A 20866-nucleotide genomic window follows, 5' to 3' on the forward strand; every position below is an offset into this window, starting at 1 on the left:
CATCTTTCCAATTATAAATATATGTAAAAAATTAAATTAGTTTTAGCTGTTCTCGTGACTTAGTCACCAATCGAAATCAAAGAAATTTCCTTGTTATGTGATTGCTGCAAATATCTCAATATAGCATTTGTACTCAACACTACTAGAAATTACATAATTTTCAGATTAGCTACTGGGTCTCATAATTTAATGTTAATAGAAGAAGCACTTTATTACTGTGTCTCTGATGCTCCTCTATTACATGTTAACATATTTTGCTAACAGTATTTCAATATAACTGGTCTATTTTACAATATATTTTGTGCTGTGCATTTAAAAACACTGAGAAGTCTATGAACTTTACCAGGTGCTAATGAGGTCCATGGAACAAAAAGAGCTAAGAATCCCTGGCCTGAGAGAGATTGTCAGGGTTTTAGAATCTGATCCTTTCAGGGTTCATCTAGCTAAAGGTAATAGGTTTCCCGACTGTCGGGTCAAATCTCTGATGGAAATTTCCAATAACGCTAGCAGTAACAGTCCAAAGTCAGGCTGAGGAAACACTCACGATGAAATATTACACTCTTCCAATGTACCTGAGGTTTTGTTAGAAAAGGAGAGCATTTTTTTTTCTTCCTAGAAGAATCCCACAAAATTGAGGAGAAAATCCCATAGTCACAGAGTCCCTGGCACAGCCTGCCCCAGAGGTAGAACCCTGAATAAGCAGTGACAGTCGGGGTCCTGGACCAATGACTTCAAAGAATAGGTGAAAAGCACCAGTGTTCCTGGCCCCTGGGGGACTTTATTTAGGGATTTTGAGCTGAGAGGCTTCCTGCACTGCTTTCTGACTTAATCTTCCAGGGAGGTTCCTTGGGGAATGAGTGATGCCCTGAAGCTCACCGTGACTTATATCCGCTCTGAATCCAGAGCCATATCAGCCCTGATCTCTGCTATGCCTGTGCATCCTTACCCCTGAGGAGCTAAGATTCTTCAGTTTTCAAAATGAACTCTAGGAAGCTCTTGGGGAGAAAGAGGGTAAAGGAAACAGATAACTTTGCACCCCATCCCTTAGCCAAGACTTAGCAGGAACAGTTGGTTTTCTAAAATCTGTTTTATATTTTCAGTTTCTGAACAAGGTTTCATTCGAAAACTCTGAATCAGAAGTTCTGGTGATACAAAAATGTTAAATGCTAAAATGAAATACCGATCTTGTCCAACCCTTATTCCTTAACTTGCATCTGTGAAAGCATTGAAATTTGGCCTGAGGTCTGTGGTTTTGGCAAAAGGTAGGTGGTACTGACTGGGACAAATGTAATTTTCAGAGGAAGGTTGGGGAGGAAAGTCACTGGTGTGGGTGGAGGAACCAGTGGGAGGAGAGATGCAGGCAGTAGGTATAGGCAACTCATTTGAATTTTTGAATTTTGCTCTAAAGGAGAGTCAATTAAGGGACAGTAGTTAAAAGGGTAAGTTGTTGTCAAGGGAGAGATTTTAACTTAAACAGGAGATAGGATAGCGCCTTTTTTTATCTAGTGGGGATGAACCTTCAGTGGGAAGGGGAAGCAGAGGTGATATAGAAAGAGAGGGTGCAGCTGCTGAGGTAACGCCCTCAGGTAATCAGGTAATCAAATGTTGTCCAGCTTGCAAGAGGCTGGCATCATGCCACTATGCACCCTAGCTGAGGGAAGACCTGAACATGGACAAGTGCAAGCCGCTTGGATGAGGTGGGGATGGAAGATGAGGGAGTAGTATGTGTTTTCTTTATGCAAGTGTAGTATCTTGGGATTAAGAATAAAAATATAGAGAAAATTTCGGACATCAATGATATTCTACTGAATCTGAAAAAAAATCTAAAAAAAGAAATATTGATATCTATAAAAATGATAAAACACACATTATTGTGGTCATCTACTTAACTGTGAAATATTAGGGGAAAAAATCAAACTCTGGTTTTATGGCCACAGTTAACATTGTTCTTGAGAAAACCACCAATAGAATGTGAAACAAATCCTGGCAGTGGTGTTGTGTGTTGCTGTGCTTGACCACTAGGGAGCAGAGTTCTCCTTTGCTTCCATCTGCGGTATGGGTACACAGAAAAGCAATCTTATATTTGAACAGTTTTTTTTTTTTCTTTCCAGGAACATACGATGGATCTAACCTGTATCCCAGTGAGTATAGTAGCTTTCCTTGTTGAATGTCTCCAGTACCCACTCAATGTGGCGGACATTTCACAATAACCCAGCAGAGATGGGCATGATAATTTCCATTTTTCAGATGAGTCTGAGGGTTGGGAAAGTTAAGTCACTTGTCTACACTTATACAGGTAGCAATACCACAGTGGGGTGTGCGCCGTGATCTGTATCCAGGTCAGGGGCCACCCCTCTCCTTACCGAGGCCTCCTTGGTGTTGGTCTCCTCTGATGCTGACTTGGCCACCTTCTGGATAATGGGGGCAATGTTGGTGGGGCCGTAGAGCTGGAGCTTAGGAAGGCAGCTCTGATAGGCTTCCACAACTCCTTGAATTCCTAGGGCGAAAGGGGCAAAGATCAGTCGTGCAAAAGTCCCTCAAATATATTTGTCACCAAACGCATACAAATAAGGCAGGCCATCCCCCCAAATAGTCCTCATTGATACCATGGTGTGTTCTTCTGAGGTGGGATCCTATATCTCTGAATCCTGTACGATAGCATTGAAAACCATTACCTCCATGAAAATAAAAATACCACGTGTATGTTCTTGAGATAAACCACGTTGCTAGGGTGGTTGCCTACGCCCCTGCTGAAACCATTAGATTTAAAGGCTCAAGCAAAAGCAGTCATTTCCAGAAACATCTCATGATCACCCTTACATTATATAATAGGGCTGTTTGCCCCAGGGTCTTACTTTATGCTTGCAATTTCATTTCATCCTCCTAACATAATGAAATAGATGTTACAACCATTTTCCAGGTGAAGAAACAGAGGCATAGAGGGATGAGCAGATGTGCCCTGGGTCAGACAGCAGTGAGTGCTGGACTCAGGATCCAGGCCAGGGCTCACGGGGCCAAAGGGGTCTGTCCTCAGCCACCGGGCAGGTCAGTTTCACACTCCTCCTGCTTTCACACCACTTTGTTCCTGGACTCGAGTGTATACTATTTGCCACTGTCAAGAGTCCCGATGCTCAAGGCCATAGCCCCAGAGGGGAGGCCCCTGGGGGCAGGACCAGTGACTCCTTCCCTTAGGTAGCTTGAGGCTGGTCTGGATGTGACACCGAGCATAGCACGCATCTGCCACCCTCACCCGCAGGAGATTGTGGTGTCCAGATGAACGAGTCTTATCGTCATGGTCACCCCTCATTAAAAGAGGGACTTCTGTCCTGAAGCCACATGAGCCAAGGAAGTCATAGGCAGTCTGATTGTGGGGCTCCTCCCAGCACCTCCTGGCTTTTGCCTGTCTGGGTCAAGTTGTAATCATGGCCCACAGTGACAATTGGTTCCTAAGGCCTTTTTCAGCAGCTCCGCGCCTTCCTCTGTGTTAGCTTGTCCCTTTCTACCCTGAAACAGCACACTGGTCCTGTTTTTGGCCAGAGGGACACACTCACCCTTCCTGAGCTTGTTCCCCACAAGCAGTTCTTGGGTATTTGGAGGGACAAGTTCTGTTCCATTCTGCCCTTAAACACGCTTCCCACCTCAGTGAAAATTCGGCTCCCCTTTGTCCTGCCCCACAGCTGGCTTTTCTAGGGACAAACACCAAATTCATAAGCTGCCTGGTCCTGAGGTTAAGGGATGCTCAGCAGAATTTCCTTAGTTCTTATGGTTCTTGAACTCTTGTCCAACAAGGTTGATTTTCCTTTCTGAAGTTTCAGGCAGATGAAGTCTGAGAACGTGGAACAGGTGGACAATAGGGTGTGTGTTTCTTTCTGTTTGGGTGGAAAACCATTATTATCATTTAAGAGTGGGGATGGCTGGGTATGAGGGAAATCTAAACCACAGTGGAATTGGGGTGAGGGATCACGAGAGGAAAAAGTGGCAGAACAGAGACTGGGTCTCAGGTTATGACCAGTGATTATGGTTATAGGAAAGTGCCGTGTTTGTGAAAGAAATTGGTGGATGCTTGGCACACCCCCACTGAGTGTGAATTAACCTTGACAAGAAGGAAGCGAGACAGGGCATTTCTATCTACCTCACTATGGAGACATCTAAAGCTTCACAGCAACAAATGTCCACAGCTCTATTTGCTATTTAGAAAGCAGGAAAAATTCTAGAATCAAACTTATCATCAGAGTTGGCATCACTGCTTCACCATCATCCTTCTGTGGAACTGTGTTGGGGAACTTCTAGCTGGAGACAACAGAACACAAAACCTTTGAGAAGGTTGTCCTGGCACAAAGCATGAAGCTGCTTTCTTGAAATCACTGAGTCCAGCCCCACCTCTGCTAACACACTAGAAGCCTCACTTAGTCCCCATATCTCTCCCTGTCCCTAGACCTTCACTGAGAAAGTGGTGAAAAATAAATGACAATTTGCAAAGCAGAAAGAATGCTATCTGATTCCTGCCCATCAGGACAAACTCCCCCCAGGTATCCAGCCAGAGGAATCCAGAATCCAGATCAGCACTCTTGCTGGGAGCTCAGGACCACCTCTGTGTCCTCTCTTTTCCAGATCTTGTTGTTCTGCTGTATTGTGGCTCAGTCTTGCCTTTGGAGCCTGGTTTGCTTGGACCCAGAAAGCCTACTTCTCTGCTGTGACTGTGCTCTGGTCTCAGAGGAGAGAAGTTAAGATGGGAAGGTACAAAGGGCCTTGAATTGCTGGCTTTCTCGCTGTGGTGATTTACCTGCACATTCTGGGTTGTCTTCATTAAAGTTGATTGCGAAGTCATGAGAGACCTAGACGCCAATTAAAATTTTCAAACGGAAGAAAGGAGAATTAGAACTTTAATCCAGTAAGGAGGCGCTGGGGTTTAGAGTTTGCAAACAAATGCCCATTACATTCATTATGTGTAAAGCAGCAGGAACCATTTTAAGCCTTTACACAATCAATCTGAGATGGAGGGTGAATTCTAAGCTCCCTGTGGAGTTGAGGTGACAGGCAGATTTTCTAGAATCAGATAAATGCTGGCAGGAGGGAGAATAAGGCATATAAAAAAAAAATCTAAGAAAAGACTTCAGAAAAATGTTAACTCCAAATAGCTTCCAGCCAGAACTGGCCAGTTTGGAGGCTTAGATTTGGCTAAGTTCTATTTGGACCCAGTGATTTAAAAAAAAAAAAGAAAAGAAAAAGGCAACTCCAAGTTGTCTGCTCAGTGTACTAAGGACTATAAAGGCTCCATGCAAAGTGGCTGACACTTAGAGTGATGCTAGTATGATATGCTGAGTGACAGGGCAGGGGGCTTTCCAGTGTACACAGGTAAAATGGACTGTTCTCTACTTTCGGCAAAGTAATAAATTAATAAACATGGTCATCTTCCTTTAAAAAAAACTTGCAGTCTTCCAAATTTCTCTCTCTGGTAGGTCCTATGGATAAGGTCCTACCAGACCTTTTTAAACCTGAGGAAGCAAGAGGGATATTTGGGCATCCAAACATTTTCATTGGCTTGTTTGGAATTTTCCAGAGACTTTTATTTCAAAGGCTATTTCTGGCTCTGGTTCTCTTGGGGACTAGAAAATAGGACTTTATGCTTAAAAAGATTCTCTTTTCTTATTGGGAGGCCAGAGTGCTGTGCCTGGGTCATATTTCTTTGCCTTTAAGACTTCCAGGTGAGCCAACTGACTGTCCACCACCCACTACCCACCACCTTCTCTGCTTTATTGGCCTTCAGTTTCTGTCCAGCCTCGAGAGCCTGCTTTGCCTGCCCAAAACATAGGCTGAAAGAGTTGGGGCATTAATGCCCCTCGGAGTCACCTGAATCGGGGGTTGACAGGAGATGGTAGATCGACACCCCAGGTCTCTTGTTCTTGGGACCTGGGTGTTTTCTATGTTGTCTCCCAGGGTTCCACAGCAGGATTAAGCTTTGGCTACTGTGGTGGTAACTGACTTGTTAGTTACCCTGTGCTGCCTTCCTCCCACCAACCCACCTGCTGAGCTTGCTCAACTCTCAAACAAACTACCTGCATCCAAATTGTGGTGTCAAGGTCTGTTCCTGGAGAGTGTAGACTAAGAGGTGCTTAGGTCTCTGCTTAAGGTAAACTCAGATTTTATCCCAGGCAAGTGAGTGGTGGCGACCGCGTAAAATCCCCAGGGATGCCTGTGCTGCTGAACCATCTGTGCCTGTCTGGCACACAGGGAAAATTGGGCCCGGAAAAAGGGGGTGTTGGAAAGGCTTTGGGGAGCACATATGAAGATAAGAGAGGGAGGGCTGGAAGGGCAGCAGAGATTGAGTTAGCTGACAGGCAGCGTGGGGTCAAGGCTGAGGTAGGCAGGAGGAGTTTAGGGAACAGTGTCTGCAGAAAGGGAGCAGGCAGTTGTCATGGATAAGAAGAGGAAGGCCAGGAGTATGGGGCATGGACACTCTCGCATCAGCCCTGCTGGGCCACGCTGAGACTGGATGGTTGGCTACCTGCTGGGATGTGGTGGGGGATGCTCATGCATGACCAGCTGGACTGGTGGTGACTGAAGTGTAACCCAGCCGCAAGAAGCCCTGTCCTCTTTCTGGAACAGAGGACCCCAAGCTCCCCAGGGTATGCATTTCTCAGCTCTGGCTAATTCTTATATGTAATCTTTAATCTTAGTGTTGCCAGGGCTTTCAGTTTCTCCAGAGAAGACAGAAATCTGACACTTACTATGAAATTGCTTAGGACATAAAAAAATATGTCCAACAGAAGATGTTTGTGGCTTTAACGATGTCTACTCATTAGGTGAGAGCTGCTGTCTGCTACGCTTCCTCCCCATCTGCCCTATTTCCAACAAATGCTTCTAGAACTCCATAGCCATGCCCAGGAGAGAGGTCAGTGTGGAATACAAGGAAAACAAGAAGGACAGGTCAGGAAGACACATTTCATCCCATCCACTGCTCTTCCCCACAGTAATGAGGGGATGGACTCCCTCTTGCTGCACGGGCACAGGAGGGGAGGCCCCTGGCTTGACAGCTCTGGGGAGGGCACTGCCAGCATCTGTCTCCTGCCCTGTAGGCAGACACAACAGGCCAACGAGAAATCGATGATTGGGCAGAATTGCTCGAACTAAGCTTGGACCTCAGAGGGCCCTCCAAGGCCCTCCCACCTGGGGGAGCTGAGTTCCCTGTGAGACTGTCCCACAGGCGCATCTGGTATACCACTGGGGAGGGCCTCGGCTCCACAGAAGCTCATGTCTCTCAAAGAATACCCTTTCTTTGTGGCACAAGAAGGCAGTATCAAAATCAAACAGGATTCCAATATCTCTGTAGCAGTCTTTTAGCTCCCCAGTTCTCTAAGCTAGAATGGTTCTCTGTGTCTCCCACCCAAGACTGGTGTGCAGAGACTCGGAGGGGGAGTCTGCAGACCTCATTGCTATGGACGGCACAGCTGGCATCACCCAGAGGATCTTCTCTAGGGGAGACCTGAACAGACAGACTGTGAGTTACTGGGGATGAACTTCCTGGGTGCCTGCTCAGTCTCTGACCGTATCTGCATCCATGACAGTAACAGGCCCCTTCACGGGCATTCCAGAATACCAAGGGGTTGGGGTCCATCAAAGACAGGCTCTGAGGAGTACAATCTCACTGGTTCTGAAGACCATTTCTGACTCTTTGCATCCTTGATATAAGTAGGCCCTTACATCAAGAACCCAAAGAGAGAGACTCCTGGGAAGGAACCCCAAGTCACCCTGGGGCTACAGCCAAGTGAAAGATGACCCCATTTCTACTCACTCACCGTGTACTCTGGGGGTATCCTGGCACCGAACCCAAAGGCTGGGAACATTTTGTCACTGAAATAAAAATGAAAAAAAAAATGCTGCTTCATGTGCTCATCTAATGAGAAAGAAAAACCTGAACCTGCATTACTTTGCTAGGACACGTTGCTATGCCTAACGCTGACTCATGCCTCTTGATTATCTGGGGTAACGGGATCACAATAGCACAAATAATGAAAATCAAGACATCACCCCCAAACTCATCACAGACATCAGTCTGTAACTTCTTCCCTTCTTTTTTTTTTTTTTTTTGCTGGATTTGATACCAAGGAATAAAATGCCCCTACTCTGATCTTCTCTTTCCCTTGAAAAGTGATCATGAATCAAGTAACTCCTATGACTGTGTTGGGATTTTTCATATATATTATCTCTTTAAATCTCTATAGGGAGAGACAATTATTCCCATTTTACAGATAGAGCAATGCCTTGGGAGGTAAAGCAATTTGTCTAAGACCACGCTGCTTGTTAGTGTCGGATTGAATCCAAACTTGAGTCCAAGGGGATTTTAAAAAGCAATGGGAGGGGCCTCCCTGGTGGCTCAAGGGGTTAAGACGCAACCTATGAAGCTATCAGCAGTCACTGCAGCACGAATTTGATCCCCGGTCAGGGAGCTACCCACACGGTGCTGCAGACCTCTCCTGACTCGCCCGCTGCTCCCCTCAGCAGTGTATTTCAGTCAGTCTGCCTGTTCTGCTCCCCACTTTGTCTCTGGTGAATCCTCTCATCCCCTGCACCTCTGGCCTGTACCCCAGTTCTTGTATGCATAAATATTCTTTAAAAAAAAAAGGCGATGGGAGCTTTGGAAAGCATAGAAGGTGCTAATTGCCAGAATCTGGTTCCATTTGCAGACTTATGTCCATTACTTTATCTAATAGAAGCATCCATAAATTGCTTACATGTTTTGTCTTCTGAACTCAAAGGAACACTATTTTTTACATTCCTACCTTTACCTCCCTGCTGCCTCCCTGCACCAAATTTCCCCTTGTCCCTGCCTTCAGCATAATACTTGCCAGAGAATGCGTGCTCAATAAATATTTAATGAATAAGTAACTCATCAATTGAATCATTAGATGGTGCTACATAAAAAGGGTGAATTCTTGTGAAAACCCATGAGAGTCACATAAACATCCTTTGGCTTGGATTCTCTGACGCATACAGAAAGTAAGAAAGCCAGGCTCTCATCCATCACCACCTAACCGATTAGAGGTCATTAGTAGCCATTGATGGTTTTTATAAAACGTCATCAAAACACAGCCAAGGTGACCAAATTTGGGTAGGGGCTGGGAGAGATAGAGAAGCCAGGATTATCTGAGATCAAAGTCTAATTTCTCCAGGAAATCTAGCTCTCCCCTTTTTTCTTGGTTGTATAGTTATGAGCTTCGGGGTACATTATGGCTAGCATGTATTAGATATGGCATTAATGCTGATACATAGAAAATCATTAGAGCTAACAGAAGATCAGCTACAGCTCTGAGAAAAAAAATAATTTTGGTCCTTGGAAATATTGAAATACTTTACCTCAGCAATTCATCCCTAACCAAGACCAAGGAAGGAATCTGTGAGGGGGGCTTCAGAGGTACTTTCCAGTTAAATCTGGAAGAAAGATTTCTGGGTGGATGAGGGGTTCCGGCTCTTCCAACTCAGAGACAGCTCAGAAATTGAAACAGAGAAACCTAAGAGGGCCCACACTCTTTATTTTCCCCTTTGGTTTGTTGGGGGGAGCGGGTTCTAACATTCCATCCATTTCTAATCATCCAACCAGTATTCGGGCCTTAATGATATTCCTTTTACATCTTCTAAGTCACCCTTGGGGACCTAAAGTTTGCTGACCCTGATGTCCTGTTATGTAATGGGGTTTCCCATAGTGAACAGTCAGGGAACAGGTCTTACCTACAGAGGAATAATTAATGAGCCAGGAGGGCATCTATTCTCTGAAGTTAGCCACCACAAAGCCTCTAACTAATAAACATACTAAAGAAAAGAATTTCAGACCTCAGCAACATCCACTCTGAAGTGGATTAAACATCCATTCTTTCTGATTAAAAATAAAACGAGGCAGAGGGAGTCTTATATAAGCAGCAATGAGGACAAGTCTTCAAAGAAACCGAGACTGGAGCCACTCAGCACTGAATAAAAGGGGCCACTTAGCCACTATTGGGAAAATGAGTGGTGGAAACTGCCAGTCTGGAAGCTTCGGGGGCATGTCACCACACTGGTAAAAGCAAGATAGCTGATGACTAGAATGAAATAGTATGAAATACAACCAAAAAGCCCCTGGTCTTCAAATAATGAATTGCTTAGGGAATGGTCATGGTCAAATGCTGTCCAGATGGAAGATTCATTATCAACCACCATTTTTACCTTCCCTGTTGAGGAAGATGAGCTAAAGCAAGAGATTAATAAAAGTAAGAGCAAATTACATCATCCAAAGAGCAATGGCCACTAACAGAGCAAAATGTCATTTCAGAACCCCTAGACATTTAATAGAGATTGTTCTCCAGGACACTGATATTAAAATTGGGGTACATGCGATGCAAAGCCCTTTTGGGCATAAGAGAGCATGACTTTTTCTTCTTTTTTTTTTTGTAAAGGAAATCAGTGTCTGGGTTCTCTACTTCCATTTGTATTCTCTGTGGGCAGTCATGTCCTGGAACACCTGTGATGGAAAGATCTGGTCTCCATGCACACCTTCTCTTTCACAAGTAACCTTTTCCTTTACCCAACTGAATCTCAACTGTCATAGCACCATGCTCCAGAGTGCAAAGACTCTGCAGTGAAAAATAAAGGGACAATTCTAAGTGTGTGATTCACTAGAAGATGAATCCTTTTGCATTCAGGGATCGTGGTGGTCAAACCCTTTCCATTACCATGGTCTTTTTTTAATATAAAAAAAGTTTTATTAGCATTTAGGTTAATAAAAACAAAAAATATTATATTATAATTGACAGACTGTCTCATTCTAGTAATCAGTAGCATTCATTTACAGATATGTAAACTGATGGGGAAAAACCCTACTCTCTATTTCATTAAGGACTTTAATTTTTTTATAGGCAATAAACAGGGACTGATATTTCCACTATATATGTTCTTTTGATCAATTATGAACTCATAATAATTGTAATAAAAACTCAACCAGAAGATATTTTTAAAATGCTTTGAATCTTTTCATCACAGAAAATTTTGGATATTAGAAATTAAAAAATGTATGGTCATATTTTTACTACAGAAATGTTTGATATGATGATCAACAAAAGCATTCCAGATCCATTTTTAAAGTTACATCTGGATAAAATGTGGGGGGTGGTGGTGAGGGAAGAGAATAGAAATAGGAATTCCTAAAAAAGAAGAAACAATTAAAATTCTCTACTCACACTGAAGAGCTTGTTCCTATGTGTTTTAAATGGGTGTTGGTGGGTATTGGAGAGCTGTGATGTTCAGATTTGGCTGCACGCACTCACAAGAGTTACGTAAGAGTTTTCTTTTCAAATATCCATATTTACAACACTAGTCTCATGATGGAAATGTTAGAGTTTAATCTAAACATGTTTGGGGGTATACATGTTTTTATAAAATTCTTTTTAGGGGTATATGAACAAAATATTTTTATTATTTATTTATTTTTTATTTTTTAAATATTTTTTAAATTTTTCAAAGATTTATTTATTTATTTATTTATTTGTTTGTTTGTTTGTTTGTTTATTTATACAAGCACTGGGTATATGCAGAAGTGCAGGAGGGTGAGAGAATTCACCAGAGCCAGAGCGGGGAACAGAATAGGCAGACTAATGAAGTACACTGCTGAGGGGAGCAGCGGGCGGCAGGAGAGGTCTGCGCGCCATGTGGGACCCTTGCCAGTGGCCGGGGATTGAACCAGCGCTGCAGAGGCTGCGGGCAGCTGCGCAATCCAGCACTCAACCACTGTGCCACCAGGGAGGCCCTGAGCAAAATATTTTATTATTATTATTTTATATATTTTTTACATCATGCTTCATTTTAATACAATGTATGCTTTATCATCTCAGAGCAAAATATTTTTAAGGTCACTGGTCTCAAATGACTTTCAGATCTGCTACTGAGTTCTTTTTGTGTTCAGTATATTTTTAAAAAATAAATCGAGGGATTAGAAGACAAATGAGTTCTTAGGACAGAAAGCACAGAGACTATAGCTGACACTGCTCTGTGGTTACAGGAAATTTGTTAAGGGAGTAAATCCTAAGAGCCCTCATCATGAGGAGGAAATTGCTTTTGTTTTCATTTTATTGTATCTATAGGAGAAGCTAGGTAACTGAACTTATGATGGTAATCATTTTACAATAAATGTAAGTCAAATCATGTTGGATGCTTTAAACTTGAACTGATTGAATCATGTTATTTCACAATAAAACTGAGAAAAATAAAAACCAAATACATAAATTAAGGATATTAAAGAAAATAGCTTCTGGGTACTGAATTTACAATAGGCAGAGCCACTTTATTGTCGTTAGCCGGCTGCTCTATGTCTAATCCTTACAAATGCTTTGTAAAGGAAGTAAGATAAATCTTCAATTTGCAATCCAGGAACCCCAGGGGAGGCAAACCTCAGGAGAGCAGAGGTGGCAGGGCTGGGCGCTGAACCCAGAGCCCCCGTCCCGGTTTCCTTGTGCTTACTCTGGTTCCTGTGGGCTCTGCCTTCAGGGGGGTGGTCTAGCCTAATGATTCAGAATAATGAGGCTAAGTCCATCTGTGTTCTAATAACAGCAAAGAATGGAACTAGCAGAATTCTAATGAGCCCAGAATTCTCCCTCCCAGGAGCCTTGCCTGTGCCACCTTCCTCCTTACAAAGGATAGGTTACTCCCCCAAAGCTGCCCTGACCAATCTCCTGTGAGGTTGTAAACCACCGGAGGAGAATGCTTTATTAATCTCTCTCTGTCTTTTTAGCATCAGTGAGATGCTTGGGGGCCAGTGGGTGCTGCTTCCATCTTCAGTCATTGAGGACCAACTTTGGGTCTCAACCCCGAGTGCTCATGAGAATTAAAAATCCTGATTCCCTGGTACGAGTGATGCTGCTCAAGAAAAAGGAAATGCTTAAAAAATAGAAATAATAGTATCAACATTCAAAATTTTTCCAGTGCATTCTTACAGAATAAAAGTGTCAAATTGAGACACTTTTTTTCCTAAGGAAAGAAAGGATAACAAAATATTTGCTTTTAAAAATCCAGTTTCCAGGATATATACCAGAAAGAGTCTCTGGGGGTGAGGCCCAGGCATCAGCAAACTTTTAGGCTTCCTGAGTGACTGCAATTTGCAGTGTGACTGCCACTGATGGGCGCTGCTGGACAGGAGGCAGGACTGTGGCACCAACCTGTTTTCTGATTTCTAACCTGATCCTCTACACTCAAAGCACCCGAGACTGGTCTCAGTTCTTACCTCGCTTTCCAGCACCACCCTCGGCATAACAGTAGAAGGAGTCTGCACGCTGGGAGGCCCTGCCCACATAATGGCAGCCTGTGTCCTGCATTCCCGCACTGGACAGTGGGCAGACCAGCTTCTTAACAGAGGACATGGCAGTGGCCAGAGACTTGCATCTGCTGGATCCAGGGAGCAGCTGTGACTTGGCTTCAAGCAGCCCCAGGACGCAGGATGTTCACAGGGGCTGGGGGAGGGGGGTGTCACCTTCACCGGTGGAGGGTCAGAGCAGGCCGGTGGGATTGCCTTTGGGGTGTCCAACCCTATATTTTGGGGGGAGCATCCCTGCAAGGCTACCCCGAGAGGTGCTTGCCACTTCACTCGAGCAGTTCTACCCTGTGGGCCACCTCGTGACAATGTGTTAGCAGCGGCTGTAAGCGGTGGGAGGAGAAGCCTGTCAGAGGCTGGAGTCATTTATGAGGCTCCAGGGGATTAAAACCCCCCATGTCGCTGCAGGAGGGGGCACGCTGCCTCCTGTCAGTTTTTAGGCAAGTGTTGCTTTTCGAGCATCAACCTTGCTGACTTTGATTGGGAGAATAAATTAATTCCAAGGCCCGACTTGAAATTTCCTGACTCTGCCTGTCTATTGTCTATCCACCCACACAAGCGAGAACCTGCTACCTTGTCAATTCCAAGCCAGCAGCCTGCACGCTGAGTCCTTCTAGGGGAGTCTTTCAAAAGAACCCAGAGGCTTCACAATCTTCCTTTCCTTCCTTAGGTACTTGTGTATTTGGTCACTTTAACGCTGAGCTCTGTTCATTCTCTCTCTCCTGAGCTGAAGAAACCTGATTTTGTGGGCCATTTGGGGCTGATAACAAATTATCAAATTATTTTAAAATTCCTAGTAGAATTTTAAAAAGATTCATTCACAATGTTTCTTCACAACCCCTAAGCTGTCATATCTTATTTTTATATTGAATCTGTATTTTTGTGGAACTAAAAATGCTCCCAAGACTTGGGCTCATGTTGTAAGGAGAACAGCCTTAAAGGATGCACATGCGGTATCTGCATCTTGCGCGTGAGGCTAGCACGAAGCAGAGACACAGCAGCTCCATCCTGGCCACCCAGTAAATGTGCAGTGCTGTTGCGAGCACCCTGGCTGGGGGCATCTTCATTTCTAGATAACCCAACCTGCTCTTTGCAATTCATTATCACACCACCTTCTCCCCTGCTGAGTCAGAGTCCACTTTGTAATTAAGCATCTGCTGGATGACAGAGGTCTTAAGGGTTTTGAAACTACGTTATCACTTTTATGAGCATTTTAACATTTAACTGTTTTTCAGAATCCTGAAAATATTCTCTCCCTTCATTCTTTTCTCTCATGGACACACTGTTACACTAGATTGTGTGTGTGTGATAGAAATGCAAGAAAATGACTCTTATGGTCTTGGGGAAGCCTGGAGAAGTTGTTTCTGGCAGTGGAGGTGCAGCTGTCTGTCTTCTCTCCCCTTGGTAGAAACTTCCATTTGGAATAAAACTCTCTAGGAATCCTACATGTATCTGGGTCTGAAGAAATCACAGCTGAAATTCAAGTTATCTTCACAGCCAATATGTCAAGGTTAAGTGTAAGGAGTGTCACTTAACGTGTCTTCTAAACATTCAGGGGGCTATGTGAGCAAGGCCTGTATGTTTAAAGGCTCTGACTTCTGAGGATCTGCTCATTCACTCTCCAAGTGCCCTCAAGACATTTGAGTGACTGGCGATGAACAAGCCACATTCAGAGACTTGCTGGTAGGAAGGGCACCTGCATTCTCTGGCCACTGGGCTGTGCCATCATCTATGGTGTCTGGGGTAACAGCTACTATGGTTATCACCACTGTGAAACTAGAAAGAACAGAAACATGCCTCTCCCATAAAATTTCTCACCCTGCAGGGTAGAGCCACTTTCTTTATTCTCCTGGTTTAAAATATCAGTTAGTTGCTCATTATTAACTAGCTTTGTTTTATAATCACACCAGGGAGTCAACTGAGATTTACCCATATTTATATTTACATTGGTTTTACCTCAAAAAACCTTCCTGAACAAACACATGAAGAATTTCACCTCAATCTGGAAAGGCAGAATACATTGTTTAATGTGCTTTATGCAAATCATTTCTTACAGGGAATCCTCTTGGTGGGAAAGGTCAATATTTACCAGCACGTCAAGATAAATATAATGCTGATCTGATTGCAAAATCCTGTTTTTTACACACACACATAAACACATAGACACACACACCCTCCAATACAGGTCCTAAGGCTTTTGGGGGTGAGTGCAACACAGTGATTACAAGTTCAGCTGTAGAATGAACTAGATCTGGGTCAAGCCTCGTCTCTGGCTGTGGCAGTGCAAGAATTACTTAACCCCCCTGCACAAGTTTTCCTCTTGTGTTAAAAATGCCTATTACTTAAGGAACCAGTGCTTTGCAAACACCAAAAGGCACACAGCAACTGGGAATCTTGGGGAAATGCAGATTTTGATTGAGTAGGTCAGTCCCCCCTGGGGACTCCATGTTCCCAGGGGAAGCTAAGCTGCTAGTCCATGGGCCAAACATTGAGCAGCAAGGCACAGACTCAACACTTTACAAAAAGGCAACAAAATCACTATTCAGGATCTTGCAAACTTACTGAGAGAAGAAAGCTGAGAAAGGATTATCTTTGGTGACCAAGGCGAACACTGCACAAACTCAGTTCCTCCAGGCATGGACAGAATTAAGAGCTCAAGGCCTAGTTTTATTTTATTACTTTATGAGCCTCTGCCTGAGAAGTTGCTACATCTAAATTCCATTCTCTGCCAAGGACTGGCCAGGGACCATCAGGACCCATGGAGAGAAGATAAAAGCAGAGCCCACCAGGAGTTTCTACCTGTCATAGTCTTGGCAAATCTCCCCCACAGCCACCAAGGCCTTCAGGTACTCGTTGGGTTGGTAGGGATGGATGTAATGCAGGGAGCAGCTGTTCCTAGGGTCTCCGTTGGAGGCAGTGAAATCTATAGCTACCTGGAAGAGAAAATAAGATTTCAGGCAAATGAATCTAATAGGAATCGTGATATGTCACCAGAAGAACAAGGTCTGAGATGGAAAGAGCTGCTTGTTTCATACCCTGCCGAAAGTTAGAGAAGAGATGAATGAGCTTTAATGCCAGTTATTAACTTAGTCGAGGCAATTTCTGTCATCTTTAATCTCCCTCTCCCCCAATGCTCTCCCTTCCTCTGTCCGAAGCAGAACATGAGATTGACCTGTGGGTCAGAAAGTCCTGTTGATGCAATCACCAGCAGCAAGCGAAGGGTCCAGCATCTGTGCTCCTAACCCTCCACCCCCACCCAGTATCCTAATTCACTGAGATAAGGCTCCCATGCTCTCCAGACAGGCTAATTCCGTCCTGACAAAGCCACAGGTAGACTTTCTGAAAACAAAATTCTGTGTAAGTGATGCAGTCCATGTAAGAGCGCCGTTGCCATATTTTCATGAGTGGCAAATTGCAGTTATGTTGTTGAAGTGCTTATAATACATTTTCTTCAGCTCAGTGTAAGGCATTCAGTGCTTGGTTCCTGCTCTGGTCAGGACATCCTGTAACAGAGAAGATGCCTTGAATGCCTGGGCCCGTGCGCGGGAAGCAGAGAAGGCAAACCTCTGTCTTATACCAAAGTTGTCATTATTCTTGAACTCTAATTTTCTTTTTTTTTTTTTCCATCTTTCTAGAACTACAAACTTTATTTATTTATTTTTAAATAATAAATTTTATTTTTATATTCCCCCATACAACTGCACATGCCCCATTCTGACACCAATCCCTCCCCTCCCGGCCCCCACCCCCCAAAAAGTGTCTCTGGTTCATAGTTTTTTGTTGATTTTGATTTTCACTTTCTTATAGTTATTCATTTTCCTGATCCCTTATTTAAGTTTTCTAGATTCCTGCTATGAGTGAGACCATCCGGTATTTTTCTTTTTCTTTTTGGCTTATTTCGCTGAGCATGATCCCTTCCAGCGCCATCCACGTTGCTGCAAATTGCATGTGTTTATCTTTTTTGAATGCTGAGTAATATTCCATGGTATATATGTACCACATCTTCTTGATCCAGTCATCTATTTTTGGGCATTTGGGCTGTTTCCAAAGCTTAGCTATTGTAAACAGTGCTGCTATAAACATAGGGGTGCAGGTGTTCTTTGGAATTGATGTTTCTGTGTCCTTTGGGTAAATACCTAGGAGTGGAATTGCTGGATCATATGGAAGCTCTATGTTTAGTAGGTCCAGAAATCTCCACACAGCTCTCCATAGTGGTTGGACCAGTTTGCATTCCCACCAACAGTGCAGGAGAATGAACTCTAATTTTCTTTTTGAGTTCCCCCACCCTGGCAATGATCATTGTCTAAATGAAAGTTGACTCACTCAACAATGGACAACAATCACATACCTAACCTGGGGTGTGCGGGGGGGTGTCTACAAATGGGAAAGAAATTACTTCTGATTTCCAACAACATTTTTATTTAAATAAATGGTAACCCAGCAAACACTCTCCAAATATCCTTAAATTTAGTGGGGGGAGGGTTAGGGATTAAAATGAAAGCAGTTATACGGGGAAAGGAGATGTTCATATTGCATCTTCTTTTTCTTTGGGGTCTAACAGAATCCACTCATTAACGATAGAAAGTCTTTATTTTTTTCTTATGATCTCATGGTTGGGATGTGTTATTTTATAATATTGGCAAAATTTCATTATAACATATAAGAGGGATATCCCATTGGATTAAGTTGGGAAATTCTGGAAAAACAGAGAAGAGGTATCATGTGCTCTCTTAGTGCCTCTGAAGTCCAGCAATAAAGTTGATGGGAAAAAAGGTTACCCCTGTGCAGTATAACCCGCACAGACAAAGCAAGCAGAAGAGCAAAAGGAACAGGCTAACAGTCATTTATTGACAACCCCTCCTTTTCTTTTTCTTTCTTGAGAATGAAGGCTCCTTATATTTTGCATCCCGCCAGCCTCTCTTGCCTTACCCTCGTCCTGGCCCAACCAAGTCATTTTGTTTCTAGCAACTCTTCCCCCTCAGGCTAGGGACGATTCTTTACACTTAACAGTCTTGGGTAGGGTAGTGCTGGTGGTGAGAAGGGGATGGTGGCTGAAGATGTCAAGGGAACAGGAAAGGAACAGGACTTGGTCACATACTGGATATGGAGTTGGCTGCCATTAGGGAAAGGTTGTGGCCGAATCTCTTCAGGGATGGAGGAGACCATATCTGAGGAAGGAACAAGGTGAGGACCAGAGTGATAAGGCTGGTGTGGAGCAGACACGTCTTGGTGGGCAATTGGCTTTTCCCCCCAGACAAGCTCTGTGTCTGTGTCTTCCTTTCCCAATGGGGTGGGCCTATTCCAGGCCAGGAGATACTGATGTAGCTTTGGGGAGTTTATACTTAAACTTTATTTACCTAGTGCAAAAGGAAATGACCGTGACCAATGACCTTTACCACCGATCCCTTTCTATGGTCTCCGTGGCTGAAAACAAAAAAGTATTTTATTATGGGATGAGACAGCAATGGCAGTCTTAAGGACATGGTAGCTGAAAGTTTTTTTTTTCTGCTAAATGATGGTTCCTAAAGTCTCCCCGATGTAGCCGAAGATAAAAGGTCTATCTTCAGGAGGTGGCCTTCTACCAAGATTTCTCTGTGCTCTTTAATGTTAGCATTAGTGGAAAGAGAGCAGAGCGAAAGGTTAGGTTTATTTTAAAAAGCAACAGGGAGGCAGTGAAAGATGGAATTAAGTTGAGAAATAAAAGCAAGAAAATGACTGAAAAATGCCAGTTTGTGGAGGTGGCTGCTGGTGCCTGCTTTTCTGGAAGCCTGCGAGCTCCCTGAGCTGTAAGTTTTCATTTTCTAAAGCGAAGCATTTAGGACAGCCTGTGGCCTGGGCAGGTGCTCCAATCTCCTCAGCGCGCAGCCTGGGAACAGGCCCCCACCGCCGGCCCTCCCCTTCTGCCCAGGAGACCCCTCTCTCATCATTAAGCAGAGCTGGGGAGCAGCTTTACAAAGCCTTATAAAGTAAGGATGCAAAATGCTTCCTGCTGCCACCACATCCCCAGAACTGGGAGCTGTTGCTGGAAAAGGCTGGAAGCAAACATTGAGCCTCTTTCTTTGGACATTTTAAGCTTTTCACATGAAATGAACCCAGTCTTTAGAACCCTGATCTGCCTGTGACAAATGGGCCATTTGGGAACCTCAAGGATGTCTTCTCAGGGAATCTGCTGAGAACTGTCCTCAGCTGCTAGTTGCCTATTCTCTCTGCCGTCAACCTGCCAGCAATCCTTGGGCTGCATCTGCTGGGGCAGCTGGCTTGCTTGATTTATTTTATTTTATTTTATTTATTTTTTTTAAATAATACATTTTATTTTTATAGTCCCCATACATTTGCAACCCTCCCATTCTGACCCCAATCCCTCCCCTCCCGCCACCCACTCCCAAAAAACTGTCTCTGGTTCATAGTTTTTTGTTGATTTTGATTTTCACTTTCTTATAGTTATTCATTTTCCTGGTCCCTTATTTAAGTTCTCTAGATTCCTGCTATGAGTGAGACCATCCGGTATTTTTCTTTTTCTTTCTGGCTTATTTCGCTGTTGCTCGATTTATTTTAGATTTGCATACAATTGGGCTTATACAATGAGTCCTGTATGTGGAGATACTACCCAGGCCAGACTAAATGGTAGGTTCAGTTCATGGGCTTTTTGATTTCCTCAAAACTCCCTAGGGGCAAAGAATCAGGAAGCCACACTTTGGGGGAAAGACACCTGAGGTCACCTGGTTCATTTCCTGGAAACTGCAAGGCATTCCCCTTTTCTACCCGGAGCTCATTCTTATTTCTCAGAGGTCTATACCAGAGTCCATCAGTGTTTAATTTGGGATGTAAAATTAAAATTTGAAAGGTAAATTGGAACACAGCAGGGACACAGGGTGTACTGAATATGTTTGGGTCAGAAAAGATTTCCTGAGAGAATTTTAATAGGTGATTTTTGTTTTTAGGCTTGAAGGTTAACTGGGAGAACTCACGTTTGTTTTATTATATCATATTATTAAAGTGCAGACTATAAAATCAGAGATAAAGGAAAGCAATACTATCTTTTTAAACATCACAAATAATAAAAATAATCATCTGAAATTAAAAAAGACCAGCTAGGATTCCACTAGCTTAGTAAGTCATATTTTCGTCTTCTTTCTAATATTGTATATATATTTTTTCATTGAATATAATGCCATAAACATGTCTCCATGTTTTCACCAATTATAATTATCACTGAAAGTGGCTTTATCATAGTCTACTTAAACGAGGCACTCTGATCGACATAGCCAATCTTTTACGATTAGCCATTTAAGTTGCTTACAACTTGTTTCTGTGAAAATCCATTTTACAGTGAACTTTTTTGTGCATCTGGAAAAGGAACAACTCTCAAAGGAAATGCTTAAATTTTCCACCATTTTCTTCCCAAATACCTTACAGTGTCGGTGTCTCCTATGCTGTCTATAATTTTGCTTTTGTGTGTGAAATGCTAGTATCTACTTTGATTTTTAGCTGCTGCGCCTTGTGCCAAACATAATGAACTCGCTCTCTTTCCCTGTC

General features: G+C 43.4%; 1 protein-coding gene across 1 annotated transcript in view; it reads right to left on the reverse strand.

Annotated features, from left to right (window-relative positions):
* Positions 1–20866, reverse strand: part of CPNE4 (copine 4) — a gene marked incomplete at its 3' end in the record, with an annotated part of 335804 nt that overhangs the window by 4609 nt on the left and 310329 nt on the right. The window contains exons 11-14 of the mRNA XM_084247517.1: positions 16130–16263; positions 7797–7851; positions 4784–4835; positions 2364–2497 (exon numbers count right to left, since the gene is read on the reverse strand). Of these exons, the coding sequence (XP_084103643.1) occupies positions 2364–2497; positions 4784–4835; positions 7797–7851; positions 16130–16263 (375 nt within the window). The remainder of the gene's footprint in view (positions 1–2363; positions 2498–4783; positions 4836–7796; positions 7852–16129; positions 16264–20866) is intronic.

Source organism: Talpa europaea (genome assembly GCF_964194135.1).
Source record: "Talpa europaea genome assembly, chromosome: 11".
Taxonomy (NCBI): Eukaryota; Metazoa; Chordata; class Mammalia; order Eulipotyphla; family Talpidae; genus Talpa; species Talpa europaea.